This window comes from Poecilia reticulata, linkage group LG7 (assembly GCF_000633615.1).
Source record: "Poecilia reticulata strain Guanapo linkage group LG7, Guppy_female_1.0+MT, whole genome shotgun sequence".
NCBI classification, from domain to species: Eukaryota; Metazoa; Chordata; class Actinopteri; order Cyprinodontiformes; family Poeciliidae; genus Poecilia; species Poecilia reticulata.
Genome location: NC_024337.1, coordinates 11,875,888 through 11,899,413, shown reverse-complemented (window position 1 = coordinate 11,899,413; position 23,526 = coordinate 11,875,888). Strand labels below are relative to the sequence as shown.

At 38.1% G+C, this 23,526-nt stretch overlaps 1 protein-coding gene across 2 annotated transcripts in view; it reads left to right on the top strand.

Moving 5' to 3' along the window:
• Positions 1-11,056: 11,056 nt before the first annotated feature.
• The window catches only part of cntn3a.2 (contactin 3a, tandem duplicate 2), a 65,124-nt gene continuing 52,654 nt past the window's right edge, over positions 11,057-23,526 (top strand). For both annotated transcript variants that reach the window (XM_008413432.2, XM_008413431.2), the window contains exons 1-4: positions 11,057-11,340; positions 11,446-11,664; positions 20,196-20,333; positions 21,065-21,200. In XM_008413432.2, coding sequence (XP_008411654.1) covers positions 20,279-20,333; positions 21,065-21,200 — 191 coding nt within the window. In that variant the 5' untranslated portion in view covers positions 11,057-11,340; positions 11,446-11,664; positions 20,196-20,278. The remainder of the gene's footprint in view (positions 11,341-11,445; positions 11,665-20,195; positions 20,334-21,064; positions 21,201-23,526) is intronic.

Here is a 23,526-nt window from a genome sequence, read left to right as displayed (position 1 = left end):
CATTTCCTCCAAGAAACGAAAGCATTATTGCGATTTTGATTCATTTATCGGCTTATATGTTGCCATTGGCAGATTTTATGTCCAAATCAACTGTGCAAGAAATGTCTGCTTCGATTTGGCATGAGGACGTTGTCGGTAATATCTGCAGCCACCTGCCACTTTTCCAATGTTCCCTGCCCTAAAGTGCAAAACTACCAGCTTTAGCTCTAATTCTTTCTGCACTGTGAGTTTAGGATTTAGGGACCTCTTCCCAGCGTCATAAAGCCATCACAAGATGATGATGTCAAGAACTCAAGGGATGGCCCAGAGGCAGAAATAGCGACTTCTAATAAGCTTCTGGGAGGAATTAGAATAAGATAATCTGTTGAGTTGAAGTGTAAGGCATGAACTGCACAGTGTCTGTTGTTACAGATCACAAAAACTACTAAAGGGTCCTTGAGTAATTCGCATAAAACCCCAAATTACTGCAGGGGTAATGTTCTGCTTTAGAGACCTCCTGTTCACTCTGAGCTACTTTATTTGACTTTCACTTTGTATCTTACTCTAAAATGTATATTTTTCAGATGTGTACTGCTATACTTCAGTACAGAAAACTGAAATATCCAATGTATTGCTAAACCTTTCTTTCCCCAGAGGTGAACATATGTTACCTAGATTTTATATAATGGCTAGAGCAAAAAGAGTTGTGTAAGATTGAAAAGCAGATGAAAGAAAATGCATAGTTTTCTTTATTTTATTTTTTTAAAATAGAAATCTAAGCTACAAGTTCTTGGGGGCATGTCTCCTCCAACTTACACTGTATGCCTTTGTTCTTTGCAAAGAAAAACTGAAGTTTAGTCAGATTAGATAGATAGTCTTTCAAGATCAATTACATGTAGTTGTGGATTTGACAGGGTCAGTATAAGACATGAAGATGCTTTGGTCTAAACCACTCCATTGCAGTTTTGACTGTAAGTTTAAGCTTTTTTCCAACAGGACTATAGTTCTAATTTCTTTCCCAGGATTCTCCTGTATTTATTTTTCATCCATCTTCCTATTAATTCGGGCATTAATTTTTAAATGCCCGTTAAGGATCTGTGGTTATATTTTGCCTGGGTTTGCGGATGTGGGATGCTCTTTCCATTATAAGTTGATTGATGCCTGAACAGTGCTGCATGAGATTTTCAGAGCTTGGGATGTTGTTCCCTGACTTCAACATGCTTTAAGTTCTCTATAACAACATCAAGATCAAATCTCACATTGATTGAGTTTTGTTTCTTTATTTTGTTTTATTCGGTGACTTCTGCAGATGGGTTGTTGCACTAGATTTTCTTTACAGGTATCCGAATGAAGGTGGTTGGATGCAAATGCATGTCTTTATTTTTATTTTAAACCAAACCCTTCTTTATTTATATAGGCCAGGGGTGTCAAACTCCTGGTCACATTGGGTCACATCAAGATCACGAATGTCCTCATTTTATTTTGTAAAGAGTTTTGCAAACTTTGTGTGATTTCTGTGTCACAATCACATTTTGATTTGTGTTAGTCTGTCACATAAGACCTCTATAAAATTAATTTAGGTTTGTGGAACATAATTAACTGTAAAAAAAAAAAAAAAAGCTTAGGACCTACTAAATTTATGTATGACAACATTGATGGTCTAGCAGGTTAGAAGGATAATGGTTTGATACTTCTAAATTGTGCAACTGTGTGAAGAAAACATCACGTTTGTGTACAAGTAGACATGGAATAAAAATGTGGAGTGAAAGCACCATTTACTGTAAAGTGCACTGTAATAATGCTTATGTAAATCTATTTACCTCTTAGAAATGACACTTGTTTGAAGCGACCTTTTTTTTGTTTCAGCTGTTTCCCTGATTACAATTACATGTGTATTAATGACGCTGTGAAATTACATAACGCTCCACATGATGCATCTCCACAGATACTATTCACACAATGGAATAATGCTAAACTGGTCACAAGCAGAGCATCAATAATACTGATGGAAAAACAACCACATTTTCTCTGAAACGCCTCCGAGTTTACACAAACCCAGAGTACGGTTGACAAAAGATGTATTTTCATTTTTTCTTCTTTTATTTTTAGGTCATTGGCAGATGCCTCAGAATGAGGAACAAATACCCAATGCTCCTACACAAGATTATCAAAGCAAACCCCCAAATGCTAACAGAAAATAAGACACTAAATCTATAGACAAATTCAAGAATATGTTTCAAATTCTAAACAGGCTTACACCATATTTCTTGGTCTCTGCTCTACAACTAGAAGGAATCAAATCTTGAAGAACTCAAAATTTAATCTTAGATCTGTTAGAGAAATTTGTTCAATAAAAAGAATCACCAAGACAGAAATCACAAGGGCGAGAGAGCCTCTGTTCTATATTTAATTACACTTGCCAGCGAGGAGAAAATGCAATGTTACAGAACACTCTGGAGAAACAAAAAGAAAATCCTGCTGATAATCACTTCCTATCAATGTAACACAAATGTAGGGTGGGCGAAATCTCAGGTCTGCAAAAACCCCCCTTGAACAATGTGTTCCTTACCTTTGCAAACAGCCCCCTCTCACAACAGGAAATGAACTTATAAACTTGGCTTCTCCACACACCGTAAGTACTGCCATGTACAAGCTCCACTTCAACCATCCATACATGTCACATTTATTCTGAAGTAATTTTTAGTAGATAACATAAAGTAATAATAGTGAACAAACAGCTTTCCAACACAGTCTACTGTCAAATGGCCAAGTACCAGATGAGAGTGTCTGCTGAACCAGGCACTCTTATCTGCTTTTACAGCCTCTCACTTAGGATTTTATGAATAAATGTACTGAAAACAATTGTGAGACTTATTAAAACCAAGATAGAAATTTAAACATGTCATTCCAGAACAGTTGTAATTGCTGTAATTTGGTATTTAGAAAATATTTCAAATCCGGCATCAGTAGAAACACACTATCCACATCCTCTGGTAAACACTGAAAACTGGCTTCCAATTGCAAAAGACATTGCTACTGTTTAGGTGTTTTTTTTCCCAGGGAAGTGAAATACTGCCATATGTGTTTCAGCGCTCTACACAAACAGATTGATGGATTTCTCCCTTCTGAAAGTACTGGATTTCACCCCAGGTCAAACCTCACAAACTGGTTTTATTTGCGAGCATCTTCTGCAGCCAAGCGAATTTCCTATTGACCAAAAACAGGATTTATATTAAAGTAGATATTTTACTTTCGCATCCCTAGCTCTGGCCTCGTAATCAGCAAAGGTGGAAGGTGCGCCGTTGATGTCCCACACCACACCTGTGAAATTTCAGACTGCAATAAAAAATGTATGCTGGGGAAATGTTGAGGAAATAAGTTAGTGAACCACATAGTTCCCTTTGAAAAAAAAAACACAAAAGAAAGCTTAATGTGTTAGCTAATACTGAAGTGAAAAAGATATTTAACTCCCAGGAGAGCCTCGGTGATACATTTTAATTTTAGTGCAAGAAACAACAACAATGCAATAGGTGAGAACGGAAACTATAAGCTAAGAAAGTGAAGGTGAGGATGAAGATGATGTATTTTCTGCATGGGGAGCATGGCTGCCATGACACAAACAAATGCCATATTCGGCTTTTAATATATAAGTTACGTTTAATCTGTTCCTCTTTTTGTGTTTTCTCTTAGAAGAGCGTACCCTCAGACTTCTTCAGCTGCAACCTTGAAGGATTTCTGTCAGGTGCGCACTTGAGGTTTGAGCAACGGTCTCTGCAAAAAAAAGCCCCATACTATAATTAACATCTTAAATCCCAGCTGAAGAGTGCACGTTTGAGATAGCCTCCTTTATGCTGGGGGGGAGAGAAATAGCTGTGCTTCACTGCCTATTAACCAACCCACAGAGTGAGGGAGCAAATTAGGTGGTGATGTTTTCCTCCACAAAACTAGGTTAAACAAGGGGGTCGTCGCGTTGTGCAATAAGTGCACATCTTGCAACCGTTTGCTCTTTTCTTTCTGCTTTCCGAATTAACCCAGGCAGGAATAAAACGAGGGAATTTGAAAGTGAGCAATCAGAAGGTTTGAGAAATAAGACCTAATGACTTTTGCAGCTTAACTGAAGAATTAGAAGCACAATGTCTATTGCCGCCGTACGCACGAATGCCACAAGGGCGCAAGAACGTACACAGAGACTCAATCACACACACGGTGAAGGAAGTAATACCTTTAGGGGTTTGCTATTAAGACGGGTAATCCATGGGCCTCGGGAGAAGCAGGATAATATATTCCTCAAAGAATCTTTTCACAACAAGCATCTAGGATGAAGAGCATGAATAAATTACAGGCATAATTAAAGGAAATGTCAAACCGGCCGCTGTAAAGAACATTATTAACGATGTTGTGTCCATGTTGGGGAAACCTGGACTTGAATCAGGGATGATGATCAATGTAAGTTTAATGTATTTTCTCTTTGATAGAGGCAGTACTGCTGCTAATAAAGTTAAGCTTCACTGTGGATATTGACCCATAGTCAATATCCACAGTGATACACATATATGTCTCTATATGTCTCTATATGTGTATTTGGCAGGAAGAGCAGCATGAAGACAGATTCATTGCTTGTATTTTTAGGGGGTGGGGAAACTAAGAGCTAAAAGAAACAAGCTGGAAAAGAGAGACAGATGGAGCGATAAGAGGATAGTTTATCTGAAAGAGCAAGCAAGTGGGACTTGAAAAGGTAGAAGAGAATTGCAAGAGAAAGCAAAAACTGTTGATAGTCTCAAAAAATATGTGGTTCTACTTTGAACTGAAGCACTCAGTATGTGGTTATCAAATGTGGGGGAAAAGAAAAATCTGCTTTAAGCACTTCTTCACTTGTGACTGCTCAATTTGTTTAATTTGGCTTTTGTCATGATTTTTCTCTGAAGTCTTCGTAACGCGAAGCAGGGGTCACACCCAGAGGCAGTTTCTGATATGAGTGACATGGGCAACCACCCAACACCCCCCTCTCCACCCCCCAGACTTCCCCACTTTGTGGAGGTGAGGTGGGGGAGGTGCCGGCAGGGTGGTTCTCCCCATGATTAGTTTGGAAATGTCAAGGGAGTTTTAACAGAGTGGGTAGGATTCTAAATTCAAGGTGGCCACACGGTTGAAGTCCAATATTTACTTACATTAATATTAATATCTGACATTAAATCATATTAAAAACCCATTTTTTCAGATCAGACTTACCAAAATAATTCATATTTACTAAACTCCAGATGCGCAAGAAGAGTTTTAAAGGATTATGTATTAATTTGATAAATTTAAAGGTTTAGATACACTGAGATTACTATGAATTTGGGAAAGACCAGGTGAAGATGATGTTGCAATAACCAAATAGCTTTGTCTCTATTATTGTTTATAACTGAAAAGGCTTAGGTATTACAATAATAATAAATGAAGGGATAAGCAATGAACACACACACACAAAAACTATCTTCAATATACAACAAAAAGAATTCTCAGAGTCAAAAAACTTTCATCAGCAAACTTTTCCTTTTCACTTGTGACCCCTTCAGGGAAATACAAATGTGTGTTGCTCTGGGCCAGTTTTCCCTGGCAGTGCCTGGATATTTTCTCAGTAATCCCCAAAAAACCCACATTCTTGATGCTCACAAGGTTCACATGTTACGCCTCAACAATCCCATATGCTGAGGTACCAAAGCATATTCCTCGTATTACCTTTTTACCAGTTGTATACAAGTTCTCATTTCCCCTGACAACAAGAATCTTTTTTTTCTTAGTGACTAGTACAGTGGAAAACAGGTTCTGTTGTGCAAACTCTCCAAACATGCAAGCAAAAATATAAAAAATAAAATAAATTTTAAAAAAATTCACCCAAAGTTGATGGAACAATCACGATTTTTGAGTGTATTTAACTCCCTACTTTGCAGCTCTACATTCTGAACCTCTTGCAGATCATCCGCATTGTGTTTTTGGCTGCATGCATACTTAACGCATAATGGCTCTCGTCAACCCCACATATTGTTAATGGCAGCCACTCTTGCCATTTACCAAAGCTTGCACATATCCATCCAGTTTTATGCTCCTGTACAGTGCAAAATCAAACTCCTAGCAAATACATTACTGATAGAAAAAAAAGAGAAAGAAAATAGTGAAAGGTGTATCCAGTAATAACAGGTTTTTAATAAGACTTTATTTGTTTTAACTTTGACTAGGATATCTATGTAAGAATGTTGCAAAGCATAATAGTGACAGGCAGAAAAAATCAGCCCTTAAATCTTTCATAATGATGTTTATCATATATAGATGTCTAAAAATTATTTATTCTGTGGTTAAAAAAGGAAAAAAAAAAGAAAAAATGATTTAACTTTTTGATGAAATGATTTTTGAAGAGACCAGACTCAGGTTTTGCACAAAGACTGACAAAGCGTGGAACGTTAAATGTGATGTTTAGATAAACTCCCACGTTCTACCCGCGCTGCTTCTGTGAGGTTTTGCTCTGTATTTGCATTGAGATACATTAATCAGCACTTCATATTAACACGTTCAATCAAGTGACAGAAGACGCACAGGTGGAACTAATAACATTACGGGGTGTTCATGCAATAAATCACTGCGGTGAGCCATCATGCAAAATAACTCATTCAGCCAGTTTTATTATTAACCACTCGTGTGCTCTTCCAGAGATAATATGGCTAAATGTCTGGAAAGAAGCTATTTTGTCTTGTCAGTAGCTCTGATTGGGAATGTTATCCCTGTAATAGGATTTGTGCACATTTCTAACCAATTTTGTGTTTCATTTGCTTTTCATTTTTGTTTTTGTAAAACATAAATGAGAAAAAAATTGTCAATTCTCAACATCAGAATCAGCACAGAATCATCTATATAAAGTTTTTCATGTCTTCCTCCTGTCTTTAAACAACTGCAAATCAATCTCAAGTGCAGTTTTCTTTCTTTACCCAATTTATAATTGCTCTTTTTTATTTTCCATTTGTTTTCTTACTGCTCTTTTATTTCTCTTTTAGATATTTATTCCACTTATTTAACTTATTTTAAGTTTTATGTTTTGTGCAAAAATTTTTTAAAGCATTTTAAAGTTTTTCTTTCATTTTCTGTTTGGGGTGGACACTGTTATTGTGCAGTACTTCATTATAAAGTTGAACTTTGCTTTACTATTCTTACTCTATTCTCATTGCCAATAAAAAGATCTGCAATATCACATGAAAAACTCAGAATAGTTACCAATGTTCATTAGGATGAAAAGTGTTGAAAACTTCAATTCAGTAAAGGAAAACACAATATTTCAGGCACACATGCTTTTTAGATTTGTGAATCTGGACAAGAACTACCTTTTTTTTTTTTTGCTCTGCAAATACAAGTGATTTCTAAGCACAATCAAGAAATTTAAGTACTGTGTTCAGACAGGCATAAGCCCCGAAATAATCACCAAAGTCAAATAAATTTTAATATTTGGAAATGGTTGGGACAGTCTCCATAGAAATGTTCCTAAAGAAATTGCTAATAAAGACATGAACGACAGATCCTTGAAACCGAATGCTTTTTGCATATAGATATCACACCAAATTTATACAGTGAAATATCACATATGTTTTAGAAAAGAAAGTGGAAAAAGGACAGCTGAAATTAAAAAAAATTATAAAAAATCACACTGTTTTATGAAAATACTGCCAGCAGGCTTTTGGCTTGGTTTAGCACAAAAACTCAACTGCCATCTTCAGAGCTCACTAATTAACACTTTCTTATCTCCTGTGCTAAATCTGCACAAAAAGCAAAGTGTAAAAAGCTGTTCCTGCATGACTTACAGTGACAACAAGAATAGTGAGCTGCTGCATGTACCGAAGATTTGTGTTTAATTGGTGGGTACGTACCGGATCGTCTATCTCCCAGCTTCAAAACAGTTTCTCAAAATGTTCGACTTTTCTGCAAACTGTCATTTTCTTAACTGGCGTAAAGCTTGAATGTCTCCTTCCAAATAAGACGTGCTTGTAAGCTGAGTGAAACCTTTGTCGCTGAAACAATATAACGAGCCTGTTAGGATTTTACACTTTCTCATAACGTTTGGAGAAAAAAAAACAAAAAAAAAACGCTCTTCACATCTGATTAAAGTCAAATTCACAATGGACATCATTTATAATATTTTAACAATCGTTTTCTTATCATGCATTATGTCAAATGATTTTTAGTCAGATGTTGCTAATTTCACTCCATTATACCTCTAAACTATTTTTCGACAGGAAGGTGAATCTCTGCCCCAGTCTCATCTTTTACATTATCTAACAGGTTTTCTGAAAAGAAATTCCACATCTGATTTCCCAATGGCTTGCAGCAATCTAAAGATGGAACTTCTCATGTTCTGGCATATTTTTTAATTGTTTTAACAACTCTGTTCTTGCCATTAGTGCATAAATATTCGTGAGTTTTGTCAAAGTGTTATTAGCTTCAAATGTCTTCAACTCCTCCAGAGTTACCATGAATCTCTTGGCCGCCTCTCTAAATAATTCTCTTGATTCCCAGCCTGTCAGTTTAGGAGGATGACAGTGTATTTGATTTGGAAGGTTTTTTTTGTACCTGGTTTCTGGATCAGGGATTGAATTGAGCAGTGCACCATGAGGCCTTCAAAGCTTTGGTTCTATAACATTTAACCTTTACTTAATAAACTTAATCTCTGACCTGCCTGCTGTGTTCCTTGGTCTTTACGATGCTCTTTGGCCACCAATATTCTCAAACCTCTGAGCCTTTTGAGAACAGTCTTATTTATTACATATCAGATTATAAAGAGCTGAATAAAAGAGTCTGTCCTACATTTACATTTTTTTCATCATTATTTATCACACGAAATCCCTACCAAAATACACTGGAATTTGTTGCTATAATGGGGGGAAAGGTAAAAACGTTGAAGGGGTATGATTTCTTCTGAAAGTAAAGCCCCTAAGTGGTAAATGAACTGAACGCTGCTTTCTCAATCTGCTGACCATGTAAAGCACTTTTATGGTAGAGCCTCTCTAACCCAGCTGCACAACCAATACGCACAAATACAAACACTGGTACAAAGGTCAGCAGGCAACTTTAGGGTGCTTTTCCGAGACGGGAGAGAGAGGAGGTTGGAAGCACACCCTCAACTTTCCAAACGGCAAGAAGAGCACTTTTCCTGCTGAGCCACAGTCGAATAAGAAAAGGAAGCTGGCGTCTGCTGACTACCTTTTAAATTTGCTATAAAAAAAGATCAAATTAAGCCGCACAGACAGAAATCTGTGAAATGCGATGGTTCGTAAAACCCCACAGTTCATCATAAGAGGCTGTTTGAGAAACAGGCTTACAGGGGCTGTTAAACAATTTGATGTTAACTGGCATAAAAATAGTAATTAGGTGATAATTCTTATTAATTGAACTTGAGAGCAAAGAAATTATGTTTGTCTGCTGCCAATTCTTTGCACCATGGGCTCCTGCTGCTGCTCTGACTCAAAATGAAAGTGATTCCTGTAGATCTCATTAGCTTTCAAAGAGCCCCCAGTGATTGGAAGTCTTTTTAGAGCATTTGACCTCTTACGTCTTCTGCCGCAACGCAGGCCTATACGTTTTTACGTTTTAATCAAAGAATGAGATTTATTTATTTATTTTATCTAATGCAAGTGAAAAAAAATTGTGCTGAAGATATTTCGTCCTTTGAAGCCACTGAGGCACTGCTGATCCAAAAACGGGAGCCCTGGAATTATGAATTTTGCTCATGGTTGTCTTGAAGATAGCACTTTGAAAAACTATTCATACCCGTGGACCTTTTCACGTTTTGTCACAAACGTCAATGTGCTTTGATGTGATTATATGTGCCAGACAAAATAGTGCATGATTAGCTCAAAAGAAAATGATTCATAGATCTCAAATTTAAAGAAAGAATTACAAGTGAATAAGGTCCAATTTTGCAATTGAACCAAATATGGATGTAAAACCAGCTGTTCTGTGAAGGACTCAAAGGTTTGTTGGAGAAAATTAGAGGGCAAGTAGCAACATGAAGACCAAGGAACGTGGCAGGTGGATCATGAAGAAATTTGTGGAGACAACTACAACTAAACCGGAGTGGTTAGGTTATAAAACAAAATTTTACGACTTTAAAATCTCACAGACCATTATCTGAAAATGGGAAAAGGACAGCACACCTGCAAACCCACCAAGACACAACTGTGGACTTGAACTGGTTGAGTGAGGACAACATTAAGCTCTATGTGGGTGATAAAACCTGACATGACTGTAAACCTTTAGCACACTGAAACACGGTGATGGGTTAGAATGGTCACTTCAAGCACAAATATGAAGGCAATCGAAAATTGCCTTCATATGTGCAGACATAGCTGTTTGACGGCTTTAATGAAACTAAATTAACCTGTGACAGCTAAAGAGCCGCGTCAGGCGAGGGTCAACCGAAATGCATTTCTGTGGATGTTTGAAGCACAAAAGCATGAAGAGAGAGGGGGAGAAAATGTGACAATGAACAACATGGCCGATCTTACAGGTCTATTGATAAATGAGGCGATTTGGTTTGGAGATGGTTTGTTATGAAGGCCTTAGAAGGTTCTGCTAGATTAGAATACCTTCAGTACAAAAACCCAAACAGGTGCACACCGGGGGAACCATTCAAGTAACAATCTGCACGGGCTGCAAGCCTCCAACATTCCTCTTCACAGATGATGTGCATCCAGTTGGACTATAGCAGATCTTAATTGTCTTTGGATATGTAAAACTCTAAGTGTAATCAAAGCAGAATGTGACTGAACAAAGTATTGATTGAGGGTACAAAGAATAATTTTTCCTTGCTCAATTTTCCTTCTAGTTTATAATTATGCACAATGTTGGTCAAAATAAATGAAAACTAAACGGATTTAGCCCCACCTTTCCTTCTTTCCTTAAAATCCCTCTGGCTCACCCATAGTTTGCTTAAATATGGGAACAGCCTGCGGCACTGGCGAAAATAGTCCACGATCCGCGGCTGCCCACAGATGCGCAGCAGTAATGGTGGTCTGACGCAGAGGGGCGCACTTCTCCCTCCAGGTGCGTCCGCCTCCCCATCCCCGCACCTTCCCACATCCCAATCGCTGCTGCTGGTTGCCACTTCTCCTCCTCCTCCTCCTGCACCCCCTCCTCCTCCTTTTACTCCTCCCTCTTCTTCGCAGCGGAGAGCCGACTTGATGCGCATAATAAATCATCTCTGCAAGATCCCTCTGCGAGCCCGGCTTCAGAAAGACGCGTGTTGGATTTGGGAGCGTAAACAGAGGGGCGAGAGGCGAGCCTCGTAGCTACAGCAGGCGCGAGGATATGCTTTAAACGCGATTCAGTGCTGCGAACAACGTGGGTGTCGCGTGCGTGCGTGCGTGTGAGAGAATGCGTGAGTGAGCGAGTGAGTGCCTGTGAATTCTTCTTATTTATTTTTTTATTTATTTATTTTTCGTATAGGGAGTGGAGGAGAGGAGGCAGAGCAGCGATATGAGCCGCATGTGTTGGAGCCTCCTCGCCACCGGCCAGCACAGACTCACTTTCACCTGTATGAACGACCTTGCAATTGTGACCGAAATTTTCCCGACCACGTTATTTCCATGGAGGATCAATTTGTCGTTTTTTTCTGCGAGGGCTGAATTTAACTCCCGCTGGTCTCGAGACACTTCTGAGCAGGAGGTAAGACAAAACAGCCTCAGTGCGTGCTTGTGTGTGTGTGTGTGTGTGTGTGTGTATGTGTGTGTGCGTGTGTGTGTATGTGTGGAAATTAGTAAGAAATCATTGGTTATTTGGGCATTTTAAATGTCGGCTCTGGACAGCATGTTTAAAACTGATTCATTAATGAAATGCCTCGAATTGGATCAGAATTGTGTGTTAAGATTGGAATAGCGTCATGTTCCGTCCTCTCCGCAGCCTTTTCCTGATCCGTGAAGGAAAAAGCTTTTAGAAATAACATTAAAAAATAAAATAAAATTAAAAAAAATCTCTATTGGCGAGCTGCGTGTGTCTCAAACATGCTTTTTCTTTGTCAGAGTGATGAAGGGATGCTAGGATTTCAGCCTCTCACCGCTCCTGGTGTGATGCCACACTGCAGCCAGGCTTCCACACCAAGTCTGAAACATATGAACCCACAGGACATTTTCAATTGATTGGATTGTAATAAAAGGGAGTTGAGCCTCAGGTTGGAATGAATACATGATGTCTGTATGTAGTGGGAGAAATCGATAGTGTTTTGTCAATGATGCTCCTTCTGATGTGTTTTGAAGCAAAAGCACTTTCAGTGAATCTTTGTGAAGTATGCATTACTAAACAAAAAAAAAACAAAAAAAACAGGAGGTGCTGCTGACACACACGCGCACGCACACATGCAGGCAACAGTTCTACCTTTGCAACATTCTCAAGTTAATTACATACTTGTGTGTCCCAGTGCCTGCTTGGATACAGCTTTGTTGAATGAAGCCCAGGCCTTCAAAAGAATAAAAAAAATAAAAAATGCACACCCACTCTTCCTGCTGGGCTATTTTCTTCAAGCAGATGTGATGTTTGTGCATTACTGTGTCTGAATCAGTTAAACCCGGAGTTGGTTCCTCCTCATTGATCGAGAGTTAGAGGGATTCACCCCATGAGGCAAACTGCAACCATTAACATTATATCCAGGAGTGAAAGCTGAAAGTGAGCATGTGTGTGCGTGTGCGTGTGTGTGTGTGTGTGTGCGTGTGTGTGTGTGTGTGTGCATGTAAATAATATAATTGGTTGGACACCTGTGTGCTTGTTTCAGAATGTGTTGAGTTTTGTACCCATGTGTGTGATAAATTCATAATGACCATAGTAGAATTATCAAGGTTTTGAAACATGAAATTGCATGTGCTGTTGGAGCCCATAAGTTTAGAAACAGGTTGACTACCCCAAAGCAAACCAATACAATAAGGCAACCAGACCCACCACATTCATCACTGGACATGTAAATAAAACCCAAAAGAAATATAACCACCTTGAGGCTTGTCAACTTTAGTTTTAAAGCAGCGTTTATGTGAAGCTTTTGGAGTTCCACTAAACATTTATCTTCTGCCTCCGTGAACTCAAGCTTCTTGGAACTGGTGAACAAACACATTCTTGTATTCATATAGAAATATGAATACAGAAATGTGTGACAAAGATCTCCATTAAGATTAACCCACGTTTTCCTACCTTTTTTTTATTTCTTCATGCATTGTGTGATGTCTCCCTCAATCTCTGTGAGCTTTTAACATCAGCTACTAGAATTGTGCATCAAATGTGGACATTCCCATTCTGCTGACTTCTTGGTGCTTCCCTCTGACCTGGAGTGTTATGTTCGCTGTTGGTGTGTACAGTTAGCGCAATCACCAAAATCTGGGCCGCTTGTAAAATTCGGCAGAGACCGCTGGCGGACCCTAGAGGGTAGATGCAGAGGATGAAATTTAGGTCACACAGGGTTAACTGTTGAGTGAAAAATAGAAAACAGCCAAGCAGCTGGGAAGTGTTTTTACTCTTAGTGTAAAAAAAAATGTAGCCCGTTAAATGCTAGTGTTCAGCAACAGGTGGGAGTGGGGCCATCAAGCAGGTAAAAACTGAAAATTCCAGTCATTGTGGCAGTTTCCTCAGCATCTTGTATGCTTAAAAGCAAAGACTTGACTGAGAATTGTAATACGTTTTAAATTGTAAGCTTTTCAAAACCTTGGCCTGCTATTGCACTGGTAGCCAAGCCTGTAGTTTGTCATAATGTCAGCATATTTTATATTATTTATTACATTGACCATAAGAGTTAGAAGAGAAGGCATTTAATATTGATTACCACCTTTCAGAGTGTCACAAAAACAAATACTGAGCTTATGCATTCTATAACTACTACTTCTCCACTGTGGAAATACAGAATCCACAGCTGGATTCTGTATTTCATCTCTACTTCAAATAGTACAACCTTAACCTGCACACAGTTTACTGTTAACCTTTTAAATTGCCATAAAGGATCCCACAGTGAATCAACTCATAAAACATGTATCTGCAAATCATTTTTCTGTATTACTTTCTTTGGTGAACTCTAACGCTGAATCATTTATATTTAAGATATAATAAAACTGAAATTAATTATTCTTGGCTGACTAAAGATTCTTTGAACAATTTGTGGAGCAAAAAGACATTTTATGGTTTTCTTGACATGTACAGTAGATCACCTTAGATCAGGTAAAGCAGGGAAGCTACAGTCATAGGAAAAAGTTTGGGCACCCCTATTAATCTTAATTATTTTTATTTCTAAATATTTGGATGTTTGCAACAGCTATTTCAGTTTGATATATCTAATAACTGATATACACAGTAATATTTCAGTATTGAAATGAGGTTTATTGGACTAACGGAAAATCTGCAGTACATATTAACACAAAATTTGACAGGTGCAAAAATATGGGCACCTCAACAAAAAAGTGACATTAATATTTAGTAGATCCTCCTTTTGCAAAAATAACAGCCTCTAGTCGCTTCCTGTAGCTTTTAATAAGTTCCTGGATCCCGGATTAAGGTATTTTTGACCATTCCTCTTTGCAAAACAATTCCAGTTCAGTTAAGTTTGATGGTCGCCGAGCATGGACAGCCCACTTCAAGTCATCCCACAGATGTTCAATGATATTCAGGTCCGGGGACTGGGATGGCCATTCCAGAACATTGTAATTGTTCCTCTGGATGAATGCCTGAGTAGATTTGGAGCGGTGTTTTGGATCATTGTCTTGCTGAAATATCCATCCCCGGCGTAACTTCAACTTCGTAACAGATTCTTGAACATTATTCTCAAGAATCTGTTGATATTGAGTGAAATCCATGCGACCCTCAACTTTAACAAGACTCCCAGTGCCGGCATTGGCCACACAGCCCCAAAGTATGATGGAACCTCCACCAAATTTTACAGTGGGTAGCAAGTGTTTTTCTTGGAAGGCTGTGTTTTTTTTGCTGCCAGGCATAACACCTTTTTTATGACCAAACTACTCAATCTTTGTTTCATCAATCCACAGGACCTTATTCCAAAATGAAGCTGGCTCGTCCAAATGTGCTTTTGCATACCTCAAACGGCTCTGTTTGTGGCATGCTTGCAGAAACGGCTTCTTTTGCATCACTCTCCCATACAGCTTTTCCTTGTGCAAAATGCGCTGAATCGTTGAACGATGAATAGTGACACCATCTGCAGCAAGATGATGCTGCAGGTCTTTGGAGGTGGTCTGTGGGTTGTCCTTGACTGTTCTCACCATTCTTCTTTTCTGCCTCTCTGATATTTGTCTTGGCCTGCCACTTCTGGGCTTAACAAGAACTGTCCCTGTGGTCTTCCATTTCCTTACTATGTTCCTCACAGTGGAAACTGACAGCTGAAATCTCAGATAACTTTTTGTACCTTTCCTCTAAACAACTATGATGAACAATCTTTGTTTTCAGATCATTTGAGAGTTGTTTTGAGGTGCCCATGATGCCACTCTTCAGAGGAGATTCAAATAGGAGAACATCTTGCAATAGGCCACCTTAAATACCTTTTCTCATGATTGGCTACACCTGGCTATGAAGTTCAAAGCTTAGTGAGGTTACCAAACCAAATTTGCGTTTTAGTAAGTCAGTGAAAAGTAGTTAAGGGTATTCAAATCAATAAAATGATGAGGGGACACAAATTTTTGCGCCTGTCAAATTTTGTTTTAATGTATATTGCAGATTTTCTGTTAGTCCAATAAACCTAATTTCAATACTGAAATATTACTGTGTCCATCAGTTATTTGATATATCAAACTGAAGTAGCTGTTGCAAACACCCAAATATTTAGAAATAAAATAATTAAGATTAATAGGGGTGCCCAAACTTTTTTATATGACTGTATATGAAACTGACCCTGATTATTTCACACTTAACAGACAAATGATATATTTTCACAAAGAAAATAAAAAGATTGCATAAGTAGGTAAGAGATTAGGTTTCTTACCAAGTGCAGGTTTGATTAAAATATGTACTTTACGTTGTGAACCAGAGCTGAACAAAAGTGGAACAGAATCCCTAAAAGTAATGAAATATCAGTTTAATCAAGCATTGAACTGGAATTGTTCACTTTTTCACTACTGCTACTACAGGTGTTAGCAAACATCACAGAAATAGTATTTGCCTGTTAACCATCTTACATTATTTGTTATGGTGAGGTGATCCTTCTCAGCTATGTTGCATTTTCAGTCATCACTGCTTCAGAAAAAAAACTATGAATGGCTGTAGATGACTATTAATATTTGTTTCTGCACACTATTAATATTTGTTTCTGCACACTTTTAGCACAACATTTACACATTATGCTGGTCCAAAAAAAAAAAGAAACCGAAAAATGGTGTGAGAAAATTTACACCTTAACTCCCTGAAATCTAAGGCCTCTGCAAAATTAAATCAACTGAAACTGAGAGGGAAAGAAATGTATAAAAGAAGAAATCTCCAAATCTTGCAAATCTCCCAATTTTAGTTCCATTAAAAAAACCGTTGTTGATCTTTTTCTTCAGCATTTGTTCAACATTTGATTCGTAGTTCTCTGTATCTACCGTGTGCACCTTCACCCTTTGAACAGTGATGTTATTGTATCTGTCAACTTGCACAGTCAGCACGGTCACAATAATCCTGACTGCAGAAGGACATCTGTGGAGAGTCCTGGTGGACCCCAGTTGGTTGGTACAGATGACGAAATTGATGTCACACAGACTTTGTGGTGTAGCAGACAGTAGAGAGGACTGGGAGGTGTGAATAAGCAGCACAGGACTTGCGCTTTTACAGTAGTACCACTATGAAAGTTTGGGGAGGGAGTGGGGTCTGCATTCATCCTGCTGCTAGACTAATATTGACCGATTAGATGTGCTTTAAAAAGTGGCACCATCTGTTCCTGATAAAAAAAACCCTTTTCAAATCCAAACCGTAACATGCAAAGTTGACAGGAGAGTGATACCAACTGCATCCCCACCAATCCGTAGTGCTGGAGGTGCCAGCAGTTTGCACAGTGTGCATGGGCCTATCACTGAGGTAAGGCATCCAGGACTCTTCTGAAGAGAAAGCGTACCAATCCAATTTTGCAGACTTTGGGGGAAGGAAAAAAAAAAAGCCTGAGCAAACATGAAAGGTAGGGAAGAAAATCCTGGCTGAGACCCCACATGTCTGATTTGACATCCGGGCAGCTGACAAACAATTAGGCCTTCCATAAGTAGTGCTCTGAACCAGACTTGCCTCAGGATTAGGCCACAAATGAGCTGCACATCATGGATTATGTCTTCTAAATGGAAAGGGAGAAAGAGCAAGTAAGAGAGGGAGTGTGTGTGTGTGTGTGCGTGTGCGTGTGCGTGTGCGTGTTCGTGCGTGCGTGCGTGCGTGCGTGCGTGCGTGTGCGTGCGTGTGTGTGTGTAGGGGTGTGCGTGTGTGTGGGGACTAGCTCCTATACTGTATGTGGTGCACATGGTTAGAAAGCAAGTTGAGTGTGTAGGTGTGTGTGGGCTGTGTGACATTCAGCAGATGGATGTTATTATCTGTCCCTGGCCTATCTTGAACACCTCTAGAGGAGACTGTGTGTGTATTCCTGTGCACAGATGAGCTTTATTCATGCACACAGCTTCATGCAGGTGCAGACTAATGTACTCAAATCTCCATATACTCCGCACATGCTGCACCGCTCACTTAACTGCTGCGTTATTGCCTGTTCTCCATTGTGTGTACGTTTGACATTTCATAATTGCATCATTACTTGCTCAGTGCATCGCAATTTGCAACACGCGCTTCAAGCAGACAGACTCTTGCCCTTGATTATGGACCTGAGTGGAATGGGGTTCCTCATCAGGCTGTCTTGATTCGCCCCAGCATGTGGGGAGACACATGCTGCTGCGGGTGAATCTAATTGATTGGATGGCACCCAATTCCCAGGTCCAAGTCTCCTCAGGCAGCCGGCATGGATCCGTCCAAGTGAAGGATGAGCCGAGGCGTCGGTTTCCCCGCTAATAGATTGGCATGTTCTGCCTCCCATATGCCTCAAATGTCTCTAAGGGCAGCTTGGTCACAATGCAGGGCACAAAGTGGCATTGTCACTGATTTGATAAGTGAGAATGCGTTGAGGTTTGGAGCATTTGACACCAAACCTCAGCTTACGGTTTGTCCCAGGTACGTCGTACAAACAGTACAAACAGTACAAACAGTACAAACAGTAACATTGAACACAGTCTCCGCTTTGCATCAAAATTGTGCTGAAGTTGCTAATTCGAAGAGGAACGATACTTAAGCTAACTGCACCTTTTGACAGAGCATGGAAGAAAATGTAATCTCACACGAACTTCCCACAAGCCTTGTGCAACTTAAACAAAATGAATAACGCTGATAAATGGAACATTAAACACAGCCAGATGTTGGGGTACACAGCCAAAAATGGGTGATGAGGGTGAGTTCTCTGAAATCAGAAAGAGTTTGTTTGCAGGGGAACTTGTCAGATGGGAAGTTGGCAAACCAGTCAGATGGGAAGTTGGGGTAATCTTGAGGAATAGCTGACATTCACAGTCAGTTTATCCACACATCTTTACAATGTTGTCTTTGTTGAGTTGCCTTGATAAAAAAATTACCAACTAAATGCTACTACCATAGAGATACACTTTTAAATTATTTAGTAAAGCTCAGAAAAGCATGGAAGACAGCTGTATATCACTTTGGTTATTGCCTGAATCATGTAAGTAGTAGTGTAATTCAGCCATTTAGGTAAAAAGATAACTTGGGAATGTTTCTTATTTGTACAGTGAGTTGGAAATTATGAACAAGAATCTGGTCCATGCGAAATGTATTCAGCAGCACCTCTGTTCAGTTCTTGAATTTCTGTTAATTTTGTGTCATATTTTCATTGTGAACAGTTAACAGCTGGAGTCAGTGAGACTAGTTTCTGGTCAACTCTTGTTTGTTTCAGTTTGGGTCTTCAAAAAATAATGTTTTAAGACCCAAACCTCTTAACTTCTTTTCTAACATTGATATATGAAGTGTGTATAACATTTACTTTATGTACGTCAATTACAAATTTGATTTTATGAAATGGTGCCTGCTGCTATACTCTTTCATATGTTAATCATATGTTAATGTGATGGAGCCATAACTCTGCAGGTTGCTAATATTTAAACAAAAAATGTAAACTTTTCAATCTGGCATGTTTGCTGTAGCTGCAGGAGCTTCACTGATGTTTTTAAATTCCTCAGACATCAGAGTGTCGACCTTTAAGATGCTTCTCCCAGGTTTTTGTGCCACTTGACTTTTAACTGCTTGATGTAGCACGGCTTGCATGAAGTCTTATCAACGTCCTTCAGCTTCACCTGTTTGCCTGCCTTATAAGCAAAACACCTCAAAACAATGCTGTTGCTTTTACCTTTTTATCTTAAGAGGATGACGAAGGCTGTTCTCCAGAAGTACTTAAATAAATTTACAGCACTTGTTCGCTGTTTTGTCAGCCATCCCTGTTCATTTGAGCGGCTGGAAGACTGAGCATCTGCGCCTGTGTAGCGACATTATGCTTCACCTTTGGAAGATGAATATGACTCAGTTTATTTTGATTATGATACAATTGGTTTTTTTTCCTTTTTTTAGTATTATTTAAATAGAAATGTACTGCAAATGATTTTGAACTCCATATCCCTTGAGTGTGCATTTTTGAGTTAGAGCTATATAAAGTCTGATGTCTTTTTATTTCATCAGAGCAACTGTCAACTGAATCATAACTTCAATCATCACCCTGTAATCTCAGGCATCACTTCAATAAGACAGCATTCTCATTTTTAATTTTTATACAACAGATATTCAATTTGTGGCTAAATGTATTATTTTTAAAACAATCTGGATTTCTTAGCTAAAATAATTCTCAACCCTAGTAAAACTCTTTACACAGTTTAATTTAATAGAAGTTTAACACATTCAGTCAAGGCTTCAGTTAAAGAAACTAGACAGTAAAAACCTGGAAAGAGTGTAAAATAATTTCCCGTTGCATAGATAAAAGTTTGCTTTAAATAAATCTGTGGCCTCACGAGGTCATTTGAAGTGACCTGCAGAAGTAGGGCCCCGCACACCACAGTTGACATCCTGCATGTCTGTTTGTTCAACTTGCTTGATCCTTTTTTTTAAAGACTTATTATATAAAACAGCTGGCATTTAGAGGATTTTAACTTCGAAAATGCTTGTTTCAACAGGTCACGCTCTTTTCTCTCTGAGAACGCAAGTGCCATTTTAAAGCTTATTGGATGAAAGACTCATTTACCCCTGGCTGCCAAAGATGACGCTGCCATGGAAACTGCTTCTATTGCTATCAATCAACGACCGTCTGACAGGTAAAGCACCTTTTCATAAGAATGATAATTTTTTTTTTTTTTTTGTCCTTTGGACATTCACAGTTGTGGTATAGTGGGTGAAGAGATGTCAGAGATGATAGGAGGCTCCGGTTTAGAGGAGTACTCATCAGTATTGACTTCCATTCACACTGCAGACAGAATACTCTCAATCTTTTTCCTTGCACCGCTGAGATTATAACCCGATGAGGAGATATGATGCTTTTATTCTATAATCTTTTCCTGGGCAAAACACTGAGCACAAGCTTCCCCACCTCTGTCAGTGAAATGTATTGGTAATAAAAGTCACAGTCATTCTTTTCACAAAGAATAAACGATAGAAATCACTCCTCTGAGTCTGTCTTTAATACATTTTGCAGCACAGTTTGGTGATCAAATTTTAAAATAACCTTTTTCTTCTACTTTATAGTAATAGCTTTATTTTGTTAATGCATATCGACACAATGTATGTTTTTTAAAGTAATACAAAGGAGACGCTGATTTAATAATGCACTCTGATGTTGATTTTATTGAGTTTATCTGTTTGGATATACACCATGATCAGAATCATATGAAACTCATGGATGTCACTTCTAACATTTTCTGGGGTTTTTTCATACTCATATTATTAGTATTATTTTTGCTTCAGAATGCCTTAAAAACAATTAGAGCATCGGTTCTGTCACTGTGGATATTCTTCTTCATGCTCAGGCAGTTTTGTGTTTCTCTGAAAGACTGTCTGGACAGTGCATCATACCACGGTCCGCGGTGGAGGATGGAACCAGCTGACCTGTTCATCCCCGTCGACTCCATAGAAGAAGAAGCCACCCTGACTTGTGATGCTAAGGGCATGCCTTCTCCTCAGTACCGGTAAGAGCTCATTTACCTAACTGAAAATGTATTTATTTTCAATGTAATACCAATGGTGCCAAAGCTGTGCACTTATGGATGCAATTATTACCATTTTTCACAAAAATAAGTGACTTCTACTTCATAATCAGCAATTCAAATGAATTTTCTGCCATTTGTTTTATCTCTTTCATTTGTGGAAATGTTACATTAGAACGTCGATCTTTTTTTCTTTTCTTTTCTTTTTGTGTGCAATTGAAAGTTGCATTTAAAACAGGTTATTTGAAATTCGAACTTACTAATATTACATCTGAGTTTCAAAATGATGCTGGCATTTGTGGTTTTTAATACTAAGTGTTATTATTTTCTCTTTTAAAAATGTATTGATGTTAATGAGCACAGATGTTATATCCTGTGGGAAAATGCTGGATCCACTGATTATGTTGCAAATAGGCACGGGTCAGTATGGGATTATCAAATCATCACATCTTTCATATGATAAATCACATTTTTGATTTAATGTCTTTATCTGAAATAGACAAATGTTATTTTTATTGCTAATAAAAGCTAACACCATACTGGTTAACACCAGCAATGGCCCAATCTACATTTTTATAATGACCACTTTTGCAATACAGAATCTCTGTTGAATGCTTCATTAAAATTAATAAAATCAGTAACTTACATGTTTAAAGGTTCTGTGTTTTTGAAGTCCAGTAAAATCATCCACTATGTTTCGTCTGTATTTTTTTGTAACATTCAGTTTTGTTGTTGTGAACATGTCTTTTGGAGTCAGGCCAAAAGGTCAAGCATGATTTCATTGGTCTGTAACTCTTTCTTCCAGAAGGTTTGTGAAGATCTCACCCAAATCTAGATAAATCTTTCTTTGAAATAAATTATTTCTGTTTTATCCATGTTATTCCTGACAATGCTTCTGAAGGTTTGTTTATGTTAGCAACTTCCACTATAATAGCTGCAGGAAAGTAGTTTGTTTGGTTTCTGGTGAGGAGTATTTTATAAATAACATGTTAGCAATTAGTAATGTCTTATTTTTGGTTGTGTTTGAAACACCCAAGCACATACGGGTGGCTTGTCAAAGCTCAGTCATGTGTGATTTGCTTGTTGTGCTATTTGTGGCTGCACTGTTGATCAGAAGAAGGTTAATATATGGCTTCAGCTAGTGTTTGTCAATGATGGATTTTATTATTTTCTCCGATTGGTTACCAACAGATGAGAAAGTTGAACAGTATAAAATTAAAGCGACCACCAAAATACTAGCAGTTGTGTTAATTTTTAATTTTAAACTGAAGCCCATGGATGACAAAAATCCTTATTCCACTGCTTAGGGTGTAACATTAACAGTCCTGCTGATCAGGTTTGATTTCAGGTTTCACAAATGACAAGCTCCTTAGCTGTTATGTATTAGATTTATAAACAAACTGTAAATTATAAATTTGTTAAACTGTCAAACTATAATACTTTTCTTTGATTTGTCTGAAATGGGTCCTTATGTGAAAATCGTCTTTCTGAATTGCATTTATCCTGGGAGACCAGAAGTAAACCAGGGCTATTGTAAAGTTTGCCCATACCTTGCGCCTTCTTAAATCATCATGAACATTGCCAGTTTAGTTATGTTAAGTACATTTTTTTGTGATTGCACAGTTAATAAATTTCGTATTCAGCTACCAAATGTACTGTAATGTAAATAATTACTTAAATGGACATTTTCTTTGGACATACTTGCTTTGCAAACAAATGTTGCCAAATATCTCAGGGGTCTTTCAAGTCATGCATGTGCACAAAATATAGCATTTTTTGCACATGCACAAAATGCTATATTCAAGTTAGTGGTGGGACTTGATAAAAAAAGTTTTAATAGAGTTAATGGCTGGGTCTGTAATTAATTCATCACAATTAATGGCATTTTAATTAAAACCATGTACCGACAAAATATTCAACATTTTCAATTACAAAACCTTTTTGCTGCTAAATTATTAAATAAAAAGACATATGAGTTCAACGACAAAGACATTTATTGTTTTTAATGTTATTTCAGTCGTTTATTCATCAGATTGGTGCAAAGTGCTATCATGCTCATTCAGCTTTCAAGTGTCCCTAATAACTCTTGTAGCTTCTTTGAAAAAATACTTTATTAAAATGTGGACACATTAGTGTTCTACACATCTGTGCTGCTGCAACATGTATCGCATTGCGGTGTTATTTTAGGCTTGAAAAACCTCTGTAATGGGTTAAATACTTTTTGCATAACTTGCACACAGCAATAGACTTTTCCACCGTCGCTTCAGAAGCAAATACTAACCGCTGATGGGCCAAGAGAAGCAATCTT